The sequence below is a fragment of the Labrus mixtus genome, chromosome 24 (genome assembly GCF_963584025.1).
Source record: "Labrus mixtus chromosome 24, fLabMix1.1, whole genome shotgun sequence".
In the NCBI taxonomy this organism is placed as follows: domain Eukaryota; kingdom Metazoa; phylum Chordata; class Actinopteri; order Labriformes; family Labridae; genus Labrus; species Labrus mixtus.
Window position 1 is genome coordinate 9,880,813 of NC_083635.1, and position 14,989 is coordinate 9,895,801.

Below are 14,989 nucleotides of genomic sequence, written 5' to 3' on the forward strand. Positions count from 1 at the left end.
GAAACAAACTACAAAGTGGCTGCTGAGCTAATGCACCTCCTGATTGTAGGGCACGAGTGCAGGCTGTAAAATGCTGCTGTTGCTCTATTTTTTGCAGCAGTCCCGAGCTGATTGGTTTGGTGACGTTTCATCGTGCTAACTGGAACTTTTTTTTTTTTTTATATATATATAAAATTTAGAAAAGGAGCGTTCCGCTTTTTTCCACAAATGATTTCTGTGAATCGCTCATTTGAAATACAACTTTTCCAGCAAGTTCTCGTGCAGTCGTCATGAGGGAAAGAGAGGACATATCGGAGTGAGGTTTTTCTGACATGATCAATATTAAAAAAAAAAAAAAATCTCAAACTTCCTTTTGTTTAAAAAAGTCAGCGTCTAACAGGAACTGATTTTTTCTCACAGCTGAGAGAAGACTTGAGTATAAATGTTGTGTGCATCTGTACTTGCGTACTCCCTCGCATTAACAGTTTTCTACCTTTAATCACATCTTGATTGTAGACTTTTGGGAAGCCCTCTTGAGCCTGACTCATCTCCTCTCTTTGCTTTTATCTGATAGAACAGATCCGAGTTACTCCTGAATCAGAGATAGTCTAAATAAGAGAGAGGCCCACGCTGATTTCACATTCGATTGTCTCCTTTTTCTCATGTAACTCTGACCCCACAGAGTGTCCACTTTGGTCCTGGAGGTTGCGTAAACTCAAGACAGAAATAGATGGGGAGTATAAACAGATTTCTCTCATGCAGATGAGCAAGTTACACAACACAATCATTTTCCATGGTCCATCCAGAAGAAGGCATTTTATTTATTATTTTGTATTTACACTTTAGGGTACATCAGAAGGAACATTTTGGCGAGGACATTTTTCTGACCGAGAGCTGGAAGACCACACACACACACACACACACACACACCAGACAATCTACAGAGGGGAACTAGGACTTTGAGAAACTTAAAAGACATTTTGCAATAACAAAAAAACTCAAATTAAGGAGATCAAATTACAAAGAAAAATCCTGTCTTCTGTTTTACCTCAAACATTTCTGGCAAAGGATTCAAACGGGTCGTCCAAGGAGAAGAACGCGTTTATTTATCTCTCTTTGTTTCTGTATTTCTGTTTAGTCTCTGTTTAGTCTCTCACTTAGAGGTAAGTCACGATGAAGACGAGCTTCTTCTTAACAACAGAAATCTATCAAGATCTGCTCTTGTACTTGACTCAGCTTAAACATCTGCTAAGAGGCCCCCGCTGAGGTCATCGTTCAAGATGCTACCATGCTGCTAAAGCGGGACACACAGTCAGAGATGGTGGCACGCCATGACTTTTTTTTTTTTTTTTTTCAAATCCTGAGGAGAGGGGGAGCATGTTCTCCACGAGAAGAGAAGAAAGTCTGATTAGAAAAGTCCTGAAATGTTTCCTCTCCTCTTCTTCCTGTTTTTCCTGTTTCTTCCCGCTCTCTTTATCGATCCGGTCTTTGGATGCAGAAAACTTTGGCTTGGTTGTCTCCTGAGGCGGTCACTGCGACTGTCCCTTCCCTGAAGGAGACGTGGACAGTCAGACATCGAGGGCGACATCAACTTCTTTTAAATTAACCGAAAAGCAGACAGCGACACAAATAACGTTTCTCATTTCAAAGAGAAGTGCATCACCTGTTGATGCTGAAGTCGAGGACCTCCGCCGCGTGGCCGTGGAACTCTGACACTATGCCGCCGGAGCGAGCGTCCCATAAGCGCAGCACTCCGTCTAAGCAGCAGGTGGACACCACAGAAGAAGAATCCTCCCACTGCAGGTGGACGATGCCAGCCTGCAGGAACACACAGACATTTTTTTTAGGGTTACAGATCTCTCTCATTAAGCGGTCGTAGCTTTAAAGTGCTGCTGTTTAACATACAAACATGAGCTCCTTATATGGGCGTTCTGTTACAGGTGGTACAAATATAAGTTAACTCATGATCTGCACAAAACAAGCTGACGTCGAGCAGACCTCTGTGTTTGCATGATGTGTGACACAACCCTCACACAGTACACAGAGTGAGGAGAGAGAGGATGAATGGGCGAGTGTCTGGAGGACTAAACTAAACACACACACACACACAGTCTCATGTTACCTCATGATGGCATCTGTGCCTCAGGACCTGTGTGGAGAGGTCAAATATGGCCAGAGTCCCGTCCAGGTACGCTAAGGCGATGAGGGGCAGACTGCAGAGAAGACAGAAGGTGGAGACGTTTTTTAAAGCACTCGTTTGAGCTCCTCTTCATTCAGCCTTTTAAATGTGAAGTCTTACACACAGACACAATGCTGCTGAACTCACATGTTGCAGAAGCCGACAGATTCCACGGAGTTGGACTCCTCGCCCTCACTCGACGCTTTGGCTTTCCCTACTTCCAGAGAGAACCATCCGACCACCTTTCAAACACAAACAAACAAACAAACAGAGGTGAGAAGCTGATGATGATGATGATGCTTCTTAGGCGCAGCTGCTTCTACGTCGGTTTTCTTTCTTCCTTCCTCTGTCAATATGTCGTTCTGACTCACACCTTGCCTGTGACCGCGCTGATGAGCTTCGCAGTCCCGTCCACCGAACCCGTCAGAACCAGAGAGCCGTCTTTGTTGCAGGCCAGGCAGGTCAGCGCCCCCTTGTGTCCATCCTGACCTATAGACCCCAGAAATGTCGATTTTTTTAAATCTGAAAGTGTGTATTCTCAGGCACATTTTGCATGAAAGCAGAGATGTAAAAAACTTTGCATCTGCCTTTAATGACTTCTCAGAAGAACCTCAGAGTCTTATGTCATCGGTTTACGTTGAGTTTTATTTGCACTTCTCTCGTTTTAATTTATCAACCGTATTAGATGAGTGTCTGATGGTTTTATAGTCTCACTTAAGAGCTTTTATTTATAGTGGTTACTGTTTCTATTAAACGTTGTTGCTATGTTGGAGGAAACGCTAAAAGTCGTGTGATGTCAAATCTTAAATCAGCCCGTTTAAGAGTCTTCATGAAACTGAACCCAGAGTGAACAAAACTCTCATGTGAGTGGATTTCCTCTCATGTGTGTCCACATAACAAGACTGGTTTGGATTGCACTTATTTTAAAGTAAAAAGATTTGAGAAATGCATTCTGGGTAGACTCACCTTTAACCACGTGGACGGCGTTTCCCGCCTTCAAGTCCCAAAAGCGTACTGTACCGTCTTCATATCCGACCACCGCCCGCTTACCTGGAGAAACAGAAGTTGTATTTCAGTGAAATAATGAATATTTTACAGCACTGACTTTGTTTTTCCTTCTGTTTGTGTGCTAACATGTTTTGAGTTTAGGGAATAAAAAAAGAGTTTTCTGTCTCGGGGGGGGGGGGGGGGGATGACTCGCGTCTCGTTTCCTCCCCCTCCGTCTCTCACCATCGGGGAGGACTTTCCCGCTGGTGGCCTGGCACGCAGAGCTCTGGAAGGTTTTGCAGTCTCCGGACGGGATCTTCCACATCCAGACGTTGCCGTCGTCTGTTCCCGCCAGCAGCACGGGAGCGCAGGGATGCCACTCCAACCACTGAGGAGGAAGCGGGGCAGACGACCACACATTAACAGCTACTTCACACACAAACGCACAGATTATTTCCCCCCCCTGTAGTTTTCCACTTTTAAGAGCCAATAAGAAAAAGGTGTAATTATCCGTGAGTTGTTGCCTCGCTATAGAGCCACTTGAGGTTGAGGAAGGGGAGAACGTCAACAATTCTCAGCCTGCAGTCATCCTCATAAATGTCCAAATGAAATACTTCACATGAGTGCTCACAGATGCACAAACTAAACAAACACACTCATGATGATGCAGCATTTCTGGATTCTGGATCTGACACACACACACACACACACACACACACACACACACACACACACACACACACACACACACACACACACACACACACACACACACACACACACACACACACACACACACACACACACACACACACACACACACACACACACACACACACACACACACACACACACACACACACACACACACACACACACACACACACACACACACACACACACACACACACACACACACACACACACACACACACACACACACACACACACACACACACACACACACACACACACACACACACACACACACACACACACACACACACACACACACCTCCAGATCACCGACTTCAAAGGACCAGATCTCCTCTTTGGTTTCCACTTTCCAGGCTTTGACCAGGCCGCTCATGTCACCTGTGGCCACCAGGGACGAGTCGTGGCTGAACACGGCGCACGTCACCGAGTCTTTGTGACCTGTAGGGGGAGAGAAGAGGATGAGACTCGATTAATCAATATTTCTCAATCTCACCTTTAACCCTGAGTCTCACCTGTAGCCCTCAGTCTCACCTGTAGCCCTCAGTCTCACCTTTAACCCTCAGTCTCACCTGTAACCATCAGTCTCACCTTTAACCCTCAGTCTCACCTTTAACCCTCAGTCTCACCTGTAACCATCAGTCTCACCTTTAACCCTCAGTCTCACCTTTAACCCTCATTCTCACCTGTAACCCTCAGTCTCACCTTTAACCCTCAGTCTCACCTGTAGCCCTGAGTCTCACCTCTAACCCTCAGTCTCACCTGTAACCCTCAGTCTCACCTGTAACCCTCAGTCTCACCTTTAACCCTCAGTCTCACCTGTAACCCTCAGTCTCACCTTTAACCCTCAGTCTCACCTGTAGCCCTGAGTCTCACCTCTAACCCTCAGTCTCACCTGCAGCCCTCAGTCTCACCTGTAACCCTCAGTCTCACCTTTAACCCTCAGTCTCACCTGCAGCCCTCAGTCTCACCTGTAACCCTCAGTCTCATCTGTAACCCTCAGTCTCACCCTCAGTCTCACCTTTAACCCTCAGTCTCACCCTCAGTCTCACCTGTAACCCTCAGTCTCACCCTCAGTCTCACCTGTAACCCTCAGTCTCACCTGTAACCCTCAGTCTCACCTGTAACCCTCAGTCTCACCTTTAACCCTCAGTCTCACCTTTAACCCTCAGTCTCACCTTTAACCCTCAGTCTCACCTGTAGCCCTCAGTCTCACCTGTAGCCCTCAGTCTCACCTGTAACCCTCAGTCTCACCCTCAGTCTCACCTTTAACCCTCAGTCTCACCTGTAACCCTCAGTCTCACCTTTAACCCTCAGTCTCACCTGTAACCCTCAGTCTCACCTTTAACCCTCAGTCTCACCTGTAACCCTCAGTCTCACCTGTAACCCTCAGTCTCACCTGTAACCCTGAGTCTCACCTTTAACCCTCAGTCTCACCTGTAGCCCTCAGTCTCACCTTTAACCCTCAGTCTCACCTGTAGCCCTGAGTCTCACCTTTAACCCTCAGTCTCACCTTTAACCCTCAGTCTCACCTGTAACCCTCAGTCTCACCTGTAACCCTCAGTCTCACCTGTAGCCCTCAGTCTCACCCTCAGTCTCACCTGTAGCCCTCAGTCTCACCTTTAACCCTCAGTCTCACATGTAGCCCTCAGTCTCACCTTTAACCCTCAGTCTCACCTTTAACCCTCAGTCTCACCTTTAACCCTCAGTCTCACCTTTAACCCTCAGTCTCACCTGTAACCCTCAGTCTCACCTTTAACCCTCAGTCTCACCCTCAGTCTCACCTGTAACCCTCAGTCTCACCTTTAACCCTCAGTCTCACCCTCAGTCTCACCCTCAGTCTCACCTTTAACCCTCAGTCTCACCTGTAACCCTCAGTCTCACCTTTAACCCTCAGTCTCACCTTTAACCCTCAGTCTCAGTCTCACCTGTAACCCTCAGTCTCACCTGTAACCCTCAGTCTCACCTTTAACCCTCAGTCTCACCTGTAGCCCTCAGTCTCACCTTTAACCCTCAGTCTCACCTGTAGCCCTCAGTCTCACCTTTAACCCTCAGTCTCACCTGTAACCCTCAGTCTCACCTTTAACCCTCAGTCTCACCTTTAACCCTCAGTCTCACCTTTAACCCTCAGTCTCACCTTTAACCCTCAGTCTCACCTGTAACCCTCAGTCTCACCTTTAACCCTCAGTCTCACCTTTAACCCTCAGTCTCAGTCTCACCTGTAACCCTCAGTCTCACCTGTAACCCTCAGTCTCACCTTTAACCCTCAGTCTCACCTGTAGCCCTCAGTCTCACCTTTAACCCTCAGTCTCACCTGTAGCCCTCAGTCTCACCTTTAACCCTCAGTCTCACCTGTAGCCCTGAGTCTCACCTGTAACCCTCAGTCTCACCTGTAACCCTCAGTCTCAGTCTCACCTGTAACCCTCAGTCTCACCTTTAACCCTCAGTCTCACCTGTAGCCCTGAGTCTCACCTGTGCACTCCAACAGAACTTCTCCATCGCTCAGCCTCCACACATACGCCTTGTCGTCCTCTCCTCCGGTTACAGCCATGCTGTTTGTCGCTGGATCCAGACTCACACAGAACACCGAGCCTGAGCAGAGAAAAAGGAACTTAAAAAGGTGATCAGACTTCATTCACCTGACAACAATAAGTCAGATTCTACCTGAGTGTTTGGAGAAGGTGAGCTCGCTGTCATCTTGCTCATCCTCCATCTCATCCTCGGTCTCCCATCCTTCATCATCTGTGTTTCCAGCGTCCTCAAAGTCAACGTCCTCCAAATCATCAGCCAAATCATCTGATCGAGACACAGAGTCACGCATTTATTACACGGAAAGTTGCACATCTGTCACGTTGTCAACGGGGTTTCCCACCCACCTGGACCAGGCTCTAACTCGTCTAGATCGATGACTTCAACAATCTCCTCATCTCCGTAGATCTCTATCGAGTTCCCATCCGTGTTGTCCATGCCGTTAGCAGGAGAGCTAATAAAACAAGTTAAAAGTAACACTTTATAAAGTCTACGTCACTATTTCCACCTTGCAGAGTCGCGTCAGGATTATAAATCACACTTTCGCCCACAAAACCCGCATTAAGTGCAATGTTGACTGAGATTAAAAAGCAGGTCAAACTAACTGCCTTCCCATGTTTTTCCTCACATGCAGCAGTGGCTGGAGAGACAGGCGCATGATGATGACGCGACGAAGCTGCACCTCCAGTGATTTACTCTAACAGTACCACAAGGGGGCGGTGTTGTAGCACAAATGCGGCATTTCTAGTTTAACTGTGGTTGAAATTAGATCACTCACTACTATGCATATTTGTCACACTTTGGTATCAGGAACTCATTTAAAACGACAGAATATTATTATAATATTATTTTTTTTAAAGAAATCATGGTTTTTAATCATATATCAGAAGTCTTTTCAGACAAAATATGCAAAGATAGACGGCAAATTTTCAATTTATTCTACAATTCTACAATTCTACAATTCTACAATTCACTCAGCAGATGCTTTTATCCAAGCGACGTAGATCAGAGAGTAAGAACAACACAAGCAAGGATCTAGAAAAAAGGGAACAATGTCAGTAAGAGCAAACGATCAGCTTTGAGTCTGATTGGACACACAGGTGCTGACAGGAAGTGACCAAAGGCAAAGCACAACATTGAGGGCAGTTCTTGAGAGCTCTAATCAGTATAGAAACCATCTTATAAGTCGTCGTTATCAAACAAAAACCATTGTCATTACCATCATCATCATCAATAATATGGAGACCATCATCATTAAGTTAGTAGGTATTCATGAAAGAGCTGGGTCTTTAGCTTTTTCTTAAAGGTGCAGAGGGACTCTGCAGATCGAATGGAGTTTGGAAGTTCATTCCACCACCGGGGGGCGACAGAGGAGAAGAGTCTAGTCAGAGACTTAGGACCCTGTTGTGAAGGTTGGATCAGACGCCTTTCATTGGCAGAGCGTAGTGGGGGGGGGGGGGGGGAGTGTAGACCTGGATGAGAGAGTTAAAGTAAGGAGGAGCCGTTTTTGTCGCTGTTTTGTAAGCGAGCAGTAGAGTTTTAAATTATTTATTTAATGTTAATAATTTATGTCAATTTATAAAAGCTTGAAGTGTTATTGGGCAGATATATAAATCACATAAAACCCTGCTAACACCAGGTATCTTACACTTGATGATGACAGGTGACAAACCTGTATTTTAAAGATCACATGAATGGATGTATTGAGTCAGCAAACTCTCATTAGAAGCTGAGCAGTACCTCATCTTGAAAGTATAGCTCTCTTTTTTCCCCTTAATCTCTCCATTAAAAGTTCCCCAGCCAGAGATATTTTATGAACACTTAACGCAGTTTGTCTACTTCAGGTTTTCGGGGTTTTATGTCTCCTGCTGTACGCGGCTGGCACAGCTAAGGGGGTCTGCATGCCCAAAGAAGTTTTACTGGCCCTCCGTTTCAAGCCTGCCCTGGAAAAACACAACCACCTCATGATGTGGTGAGATGTGGAAACATCAGGGTGAATGTTGTTTAGGCATTTTGAATCTGCAGCGAGAGAAAGATTTATAAACTCTCTTTTTGGTGAGGAGGAATGTTGATGAGGAAAGTTAGATTATATTCATGATGACGATGGTTATAGCAACAATATTATTCTGGCTACCAAAACCCATCAGTCAGCTCCTGTTCATGTAACTTTAAAGCTTCTAACTCTGTCAGATTTATTTGGGAGTATTAATCAAACTTTTGGAAAAAAAAAATCTGCAGTTGGTGGCCTATTTATTTGAAGGATGATGCAGATGCTGATATTTTTCTTTATGATTAAATTAACCCATTTTCAGACCAAAACATGACACTGTTTTTCCACAAAAACAGCTTTTGAAACCGCAGTCAGACTATCATGAGACTATCACTCTGTCTCCATTAATACACAGACTTAAGGGATTCTTTTAGGCTTAGCAGCTCCTTACGGGGTCGTAGTTCATAAATACAATTTAGAAAACGTCCATTGATAAACCTCCAGTTTATCAAGCTTTAATGAATGATGTAATGAAGCATTTGCAGTTAGAAAAAATAAAATTTACCCTGAGAGGAAGGATAAATATGTTTAACTCAATATGGCAGCCATTTATAGAGTACTATAACAAAAACAATCCCAGGAAAAAATAATAATTTAGTAAAATCCAGAGCACTAGACATCCTCCAAGTTGTATTATTATTACTATTTAAATCTTTTTATCTTATTATTTTGGTATTATATTTGTTTTATACTTATGTTTTTTATATCTTGTGTTTTTATTTATTATCACAGAGTTTTTTTGTGTTTGTTTTTTATCTGTATTTGAAAAAAGAAAATACCCCAATAAAGAGAAGTAAAAAAAAAAAAAAGTTTAGAAAAGTTAAAAAAAATCTGAAAAAAAAAACTTCCGTTAACAACATTACAGATGAATGAATAACTCATGGCAAAGAGGGGTACACACGTTTAATCCTAGCCAGGAGCTCGAGCTGTATCTACTGTGGTCATGAGTAACCCAAAATACAATCCATGCATCACAGATCAAGAGCTGGTTTGACCTCAGAAGAGATGTGATTCAGTCTTCTGAACAACCAGGAGATCCAATAAAACATCAATCATGGGCTTAAAAGCAGCTACATCACCTCTTTTAAATATCTTGTTTTTCTTTTTCTGTATTATGACGATACTTTGTCACATTTTATTCACAGAGAGTTTGGATAAGGAGATTTCTGTTGACGAATTGAAAGCCAAAAATAGCAATTTTACATCAGTAGTGGTGGAAATGTAGAGAGAATTAACTTTGAGGCTTCTGAATTGAATATTTCCATCATATAGTATAAAATTATACATCAATATGGCGCCTTGCATTAAAAAGTAGGCCCACATAAGTTGTTAGCAGCTCTCTTCTTAATACCTTACTGATCAACTTTAAAGATGGAAGAATTAAAGAATATTTCTGCCCAATAACAGAAAAGGTTCACAAAACAGAAGAAGAGGTCCAAAAAGTCGAGTTAGCGCCTAAAGCGACGTGGCTACCTCACTCCTCAAAGAAACATCTCAACATCTGCTCCATGTTGTTACAGACATTCACACCAGCCAAAAACTGAATTTTAATCCATTTATCTTTACTCTTCATAAATTATTTAGGCGTCACTGCTGCCATGAAGCGAGAAATTAGGATGAAAGTTGTGACAAAGTGTTAGCTTCAGTCTTGTGTTGTGCTAGTTAGCGAATTTTAGCATGCAGCATTTTGTCATTGAGTGCTTATAGATGGAGTTGTGTGTGGCATTAAGTAAATTGGTAGTACCAAGTAGCAAGATGGTCAACAAAATACACTGTTTAGAATAAAAATATTATTATTAATACTGTGAGCATGTTAGAATAATGATATTAGCATTTAGCTCAAAGCATGACTTTGACTAACAAGAGGCTCAAATGGTTTTATTTCTGAACTTTTTCCCAGATTGAACTTCAGTTGAATTCAAATCAAATTTCTGCAGAGGTCTAAATGTGTCTGCAGGGTCAGGATGTCACATTAACATCAATGTAGCAGAAGGCGCTTGTGGGCGTTTTCTTTCACTGACTGCTTTCCAGTTAGGTTTTGACTTTGTCTTTTTGACTATTTTTACCCAGACGTGCTGGAACTGCACTTTGGGTGGGCTTCTCTCTTCCGTCATCAGGACAGCAGAGACCAGGAGCGAGCCGTCATAACAACATTTCCCGGTTTATCACTTGCTGGTTTATGTCTGAAAAGCAGGACACTCTGGGGTGCTGTTACTTTATAGGCACACACACACACATGGAAACACACTCTAGTTGAGCACCTTTAAACACACACACACACACACACACACACACACACACACACCAACAGTATCATTAATAAGGCCTGGGAGCTGTTGCTGTGTGAGAGGTAATTACTCCATGCAGCTCGGTGAGGCTTTGATGGAAAGTTTTAGACCAACTGGCTCGACTGTAAGAAGACTCGACTCTACTTCTTTTTAACAAGAACTCTTTATGTTTGCTCTCTTTTCTCTCTTAAACGCTCCACTTTCAAAGCATCCAGGAAACATTTTGTGTCTCTTTCTTAAATATAAGCTACATGACATCCAAGAATAAAGACTTTATTTGCATAAAAGCATTGCTGAATGTTGAAAATTGTTGTTGTGGAGCCACATCACATGCCGTCAAATTGACTTTGAGATGTTCAGAAGCTGTTTTCCTTCTTGCTGGCGCAGCAGAGCTTTTTTAAATGACGCTGAGGTCTGCCCGCTTTGTCTACACGCTGCGTCTGACTCATGTGGGACCGCGTTGGGTGAGATGACGGCTTCCCTTCTCCAACCACTAACAGCCAGTTGTGTGTTCACTGCAAGAGGCCTGGTCCACAGCCCGCGTGTGATGTGTCTGCTGTGGTAGCAGAGCGGTAGTTTGTGCAGGCCGTACACACTCGCCTTGTTGACTCTCTAGCCTGATTGCATCTCTGCTCCCTTTTCAGCTGCTGGCCAAAACCATGGAGTATTTTTGGAACATCATTACTCAGAATCTGTGTTTTAAGCTACCATGTAAGGTAGAGATACTTTTGAAGGCATCGTGTCCCAAATAAGAGGAACTACCAATCCTGGTAACTGAGATGGAAAGAAGTGCTTCATGCAAAAATAGTTAAACCAACATAATCAGCAATTTGGCAATCTGAGTGTGATGTTCGCTGAATCGCAAATGTGCTGCTGTGGGCTATATAAACCAATCTAATCCCTGCTTTGACATCACTGCTCTGTGCAAATACACTCACACAGACACACACATTTGAGGGTTTAATGCAAGGCTGCGTCGGCCAAACCCACAGACAAAAAGGTACAGATGTTCATGATCAAATTCGTTTCCTTTGCAGAATTACTTCACCACATCTTCATATGCTCTGTAGCTTTTAGCCACTTTGGTACGACTCAAATATAAAAAAATGGACTGTATGGATGGACGCCAAATTAAACCATTACTTTTTCTCTCGCACCACTCTGAGGTTTCAATTTGTTAGACAAAATTCAATACATTTATATTAGCGAAGTAGCTTGTTATTAGCATTTAGCTAAAAGAAATGTTGTGATCTACTATAACTTTCATGATTATCCTATAAGCTACACTTGTTAGCATGCTAACACACTAAAGTAAATGTTAAGCATTGCTAGATAACAGCACATTAGCATGCTATTAGCATTTAACTTGTAAGTTGTGGCAAAGTTTTGGCAAACCACTTCAACAACTTCTGATATTCTAGTTGATATACCAAACTGAAAGGTTTATAATAACATTCAAAATATCAATATATAAGCATTTTGTATTTATATATGCATGGATAGCATTTCTCTTTAATTCATCATTAAATCATTTGCGGCTTCATTACGTTTAAAAATCTTTTGGCATGGATGTAGACTAGTGATTAGTCTATTATATTAGTTTTTAATGTTTGCATGTATTTACTATATTAAACATGCATGCAACGTGAATATGGTGTTTGTCCAGCATGTAAAAAGAGGGGTCATAAAGGAAGTCTCTGTCCTCTCAGGTATCCTTTCTGTTGTTTGTGTTCATGTGTTACAACATAGTAAGGAGGTCTGCAGTCACACAGGGTGCAGGACTAAAGAGCTTACTCAAGCACAACATCAGAGATGCCTCCAAGACCGGCTGCCTTACGTAACTGGTGCTCCGGAGCTCTTCCACACAAATTATAATCTTCTGTTGCTATGGAAACGACAGTCCCGACGGGCCTCCCCTGTACTCCAAAAGAGGAGCGACCTCGATTAATAAATTCAGCTCAAAGCTGGGACCAAGTTAGACAATAATAAAAAAAAAGGGACTCTTGACAGTAATAAAAGCGGTGATAGTGAGGGGAGGTCAGAGCTTTAGCAAGTTTAAGCACTCGCTCTGCTCAAGCGCCCTTGAGACAGATGAGGAACTGCTGGTGAACCTGGAGTCCTCAGAAGGGAAGGTGAAAAGATGAGGTTCGCTTTCTCACAGAGGAAACTCAAATGAACTTTGTGAGTATGAAAGGTCATAAAATGCACATCATGGTATGTAATAAAAAAGTGATTACAATCATAACTTAGTCTGCTTCTATTTCTCTTAAGCTGCTTTTAGATTGCCAGTTGAAGGCAGGACATTTACACCCCTGACACATCGTCTGCAATGTGTAATGGGGATAAGACGATAGCAATGTGTAAAGTCAGTTAAACCAGTGTGGGACAACGATGTGTGTATCTGAGTGCATGTGTATGAAGCTCCTGCTTTGTTTATACACTCTGTGCCTCTCTTGCTTCCGGTAGCCTACACCATAGTGCGATGTGAAATCCCACACTGGGACACCAATACCACTCCTTTGCAGATGCAGTGTGCAAGTACAAAGGCGTAACAATGACAGAATTATGTTACGAAGCTGATGTGGAGTCAAAATCTGTAAGTGGCAATATCAACAAGTTACCACATAATTTTGTCGATCGGTCCACTAAGAGTCAGACTCTAATCTTTTTAAAATTTTACAAGATGAAACCAGTGCGTGCAGACTTCCCTCCGAGCAGTGCTGTGTGGTCTACCTGCAACTGGTGAAATAATAGCACCGTCATTGCCTGCAGATGTAGCCCATATAGAGGCTGCTTAGCATATTACAGTAATCAAGTCAGCTAAAGCAGGCGCTGGTGTCGCAGCTCTGTCTGTGGGTGGCTGCCGAGGCGCACAATCAAATAGAAAGTAATGGAAATAAACGCATATTGGATCAGAGGAGGCAGTGGAGAAGGAGTTTCATGTTGCAATGAGCAAGAATTGGATAAAAACATTAGTTTCATTTTGCTGCTACTGCTTGTGGAAAGTGTTGAATAATGGAAGGAAGGTTGGCAATGCTGCAACACAGCTCAGACAGAAAATTGCTTTCTATCATAAAAACACAAATGCTCTTTTAAAATGAAATGTAATCATGTAGCTACCTGTCGTTTATATTGTGGGGATACTTCAGAAAAATCACAGCAGAACTGAAAAACACTCAAATAAGAATATTTAAGGATTACTCATGACTCACAGGTAAAAAAAAACAACAACATTAAGTTATGATGATATTGCAAAAAGGTCTAATTTTAAGATAAACAAGCAAACTAAAAATATTTTTAAATATGAAAGATTGAACTTTTATTAACTTTTAAGTAGTCTATTGCATATTAATGATCACAACAGAGAAAAGGTTTAATTAAATATGATTATTACTAATACTAACCTGTGGTGTAAAACACAATTTATTAGTGAAAGTTTTCTTTTATAATGCAGAATACTTATCTTCCACTACAATACCCGGGAAAGTATTATACTTTTTGTCTGTTAATTGTAGGTACAGGGGTTATGATTGAATATATAATGATTTATTGCTACACTGTAGGCAGAGCAATATAAAGCCATTTTAGAAAATAGAGGAAAAGTCACAAAATAATAAAAAAATATGACACCATCATTTGAAGAAAAGCGGCATTGCACCGCCCCTTTAACCTCAACTTCACAACACTACTTTTTGTGCAGGTTATTATATATTTTAAAAAATAAAAACATCATTGCATGAAAATTATTAATTGAAACATAATTCAGTATCGCAAAAATATAATATTGTGATATTCAACTGTAACTATGTTTGTGTTACGCACCCGTAAGTTACTAGTTACACAAACATACGTTCACAACATGAGACTTAATTTAACAGAAAGGGAAATATGCAAAAGTTTCCCTGCAGATAAAAAAGTTTACAGAAGCTCCACCTTTACATTAAAGTTAAACTTCCATAATAAACATTTGTATGGACCTTCTGCATGATGAGTGAGTTTTCTTTTGGAAGTTAATGTAAAGTTTAATTCTAATGCTTTTTCAACAATATTTGGACTTAGTGGATATTTATACATTTGTAGTTATTGTTACACATGCTGCAGAGACTTTTTCCTTTATTCATGACAGCTTTAACTCCAAACCTCTGCATGTATTCTCTCACAGATCACATTTTCATCAGGCTATAAGCCCGCCCCTGGTAAAAGTAAGGGGCGCTCCATGTGACGCTGTGGCTGTAACAAAAATCCAGTATGGCGGAATCTGTC

The 14,989-nt window shown here is 42.2% G+C and overlaps 1 protein-coding gene across 1 annotated transcript; it reads right to left on the bottom strand.

The window, feature by feature from the left end:
- Positions 1-766: 766 nt before the first annotated feature.
- Positions 767-7,039, bottom strand: aamp (angio-associated, migratory cell protein). The gene is made up of 11 exons (XM_061032713.1): positions 6,736-7,039; positions 6,524-6,655; positions 6,332-6,451; positions 4,161-4,300; positions 3,389-3,533; positions 3,125-3,208; positions 2,532-2,647; positions 2,306-2,400; positions 2,102-2,192; positions 1,643-1,797; positions 767-1,528 (listed from the first exon to the last, which is right to left on the bottom strand). Exons 1-11 carry the CDS (start codon positions 6,824-6,826, stop codon positions 1,453-1,455), a joined length of 1,245 nt encoding a protein of 414 aa, XP_060888696.1. The 5' UTR covers positions 6,827-7,039; the 3' UTR covers positions 767-1,452.
- Positions 7,040-14,989: the final 7,950 nt, after the last annotated feature.

Coding starts and splice junctions, on each gene's coding strand:
- aamp (XM_061032713.1), bottom strand. CDS start 6,826: ATGGACAACACGGATGGGAACTCGATAGAGATCTACGGAGATGAGGAG. Junction 6,656..6,735: donor CGAGTTAGAGCCTGGTCCAG/GTGGGTGGGAAA, acceptor TGTCTCGATCAG/ATGATTTGGCTGATGATTTG. Junction 4,301..6,331: donor AGTTCTGTTGGAGTGCACAG/GTGAGACTCAGG, acceptor CTCCCCCTACAG/GTCACAAAGACTCGGTGACG.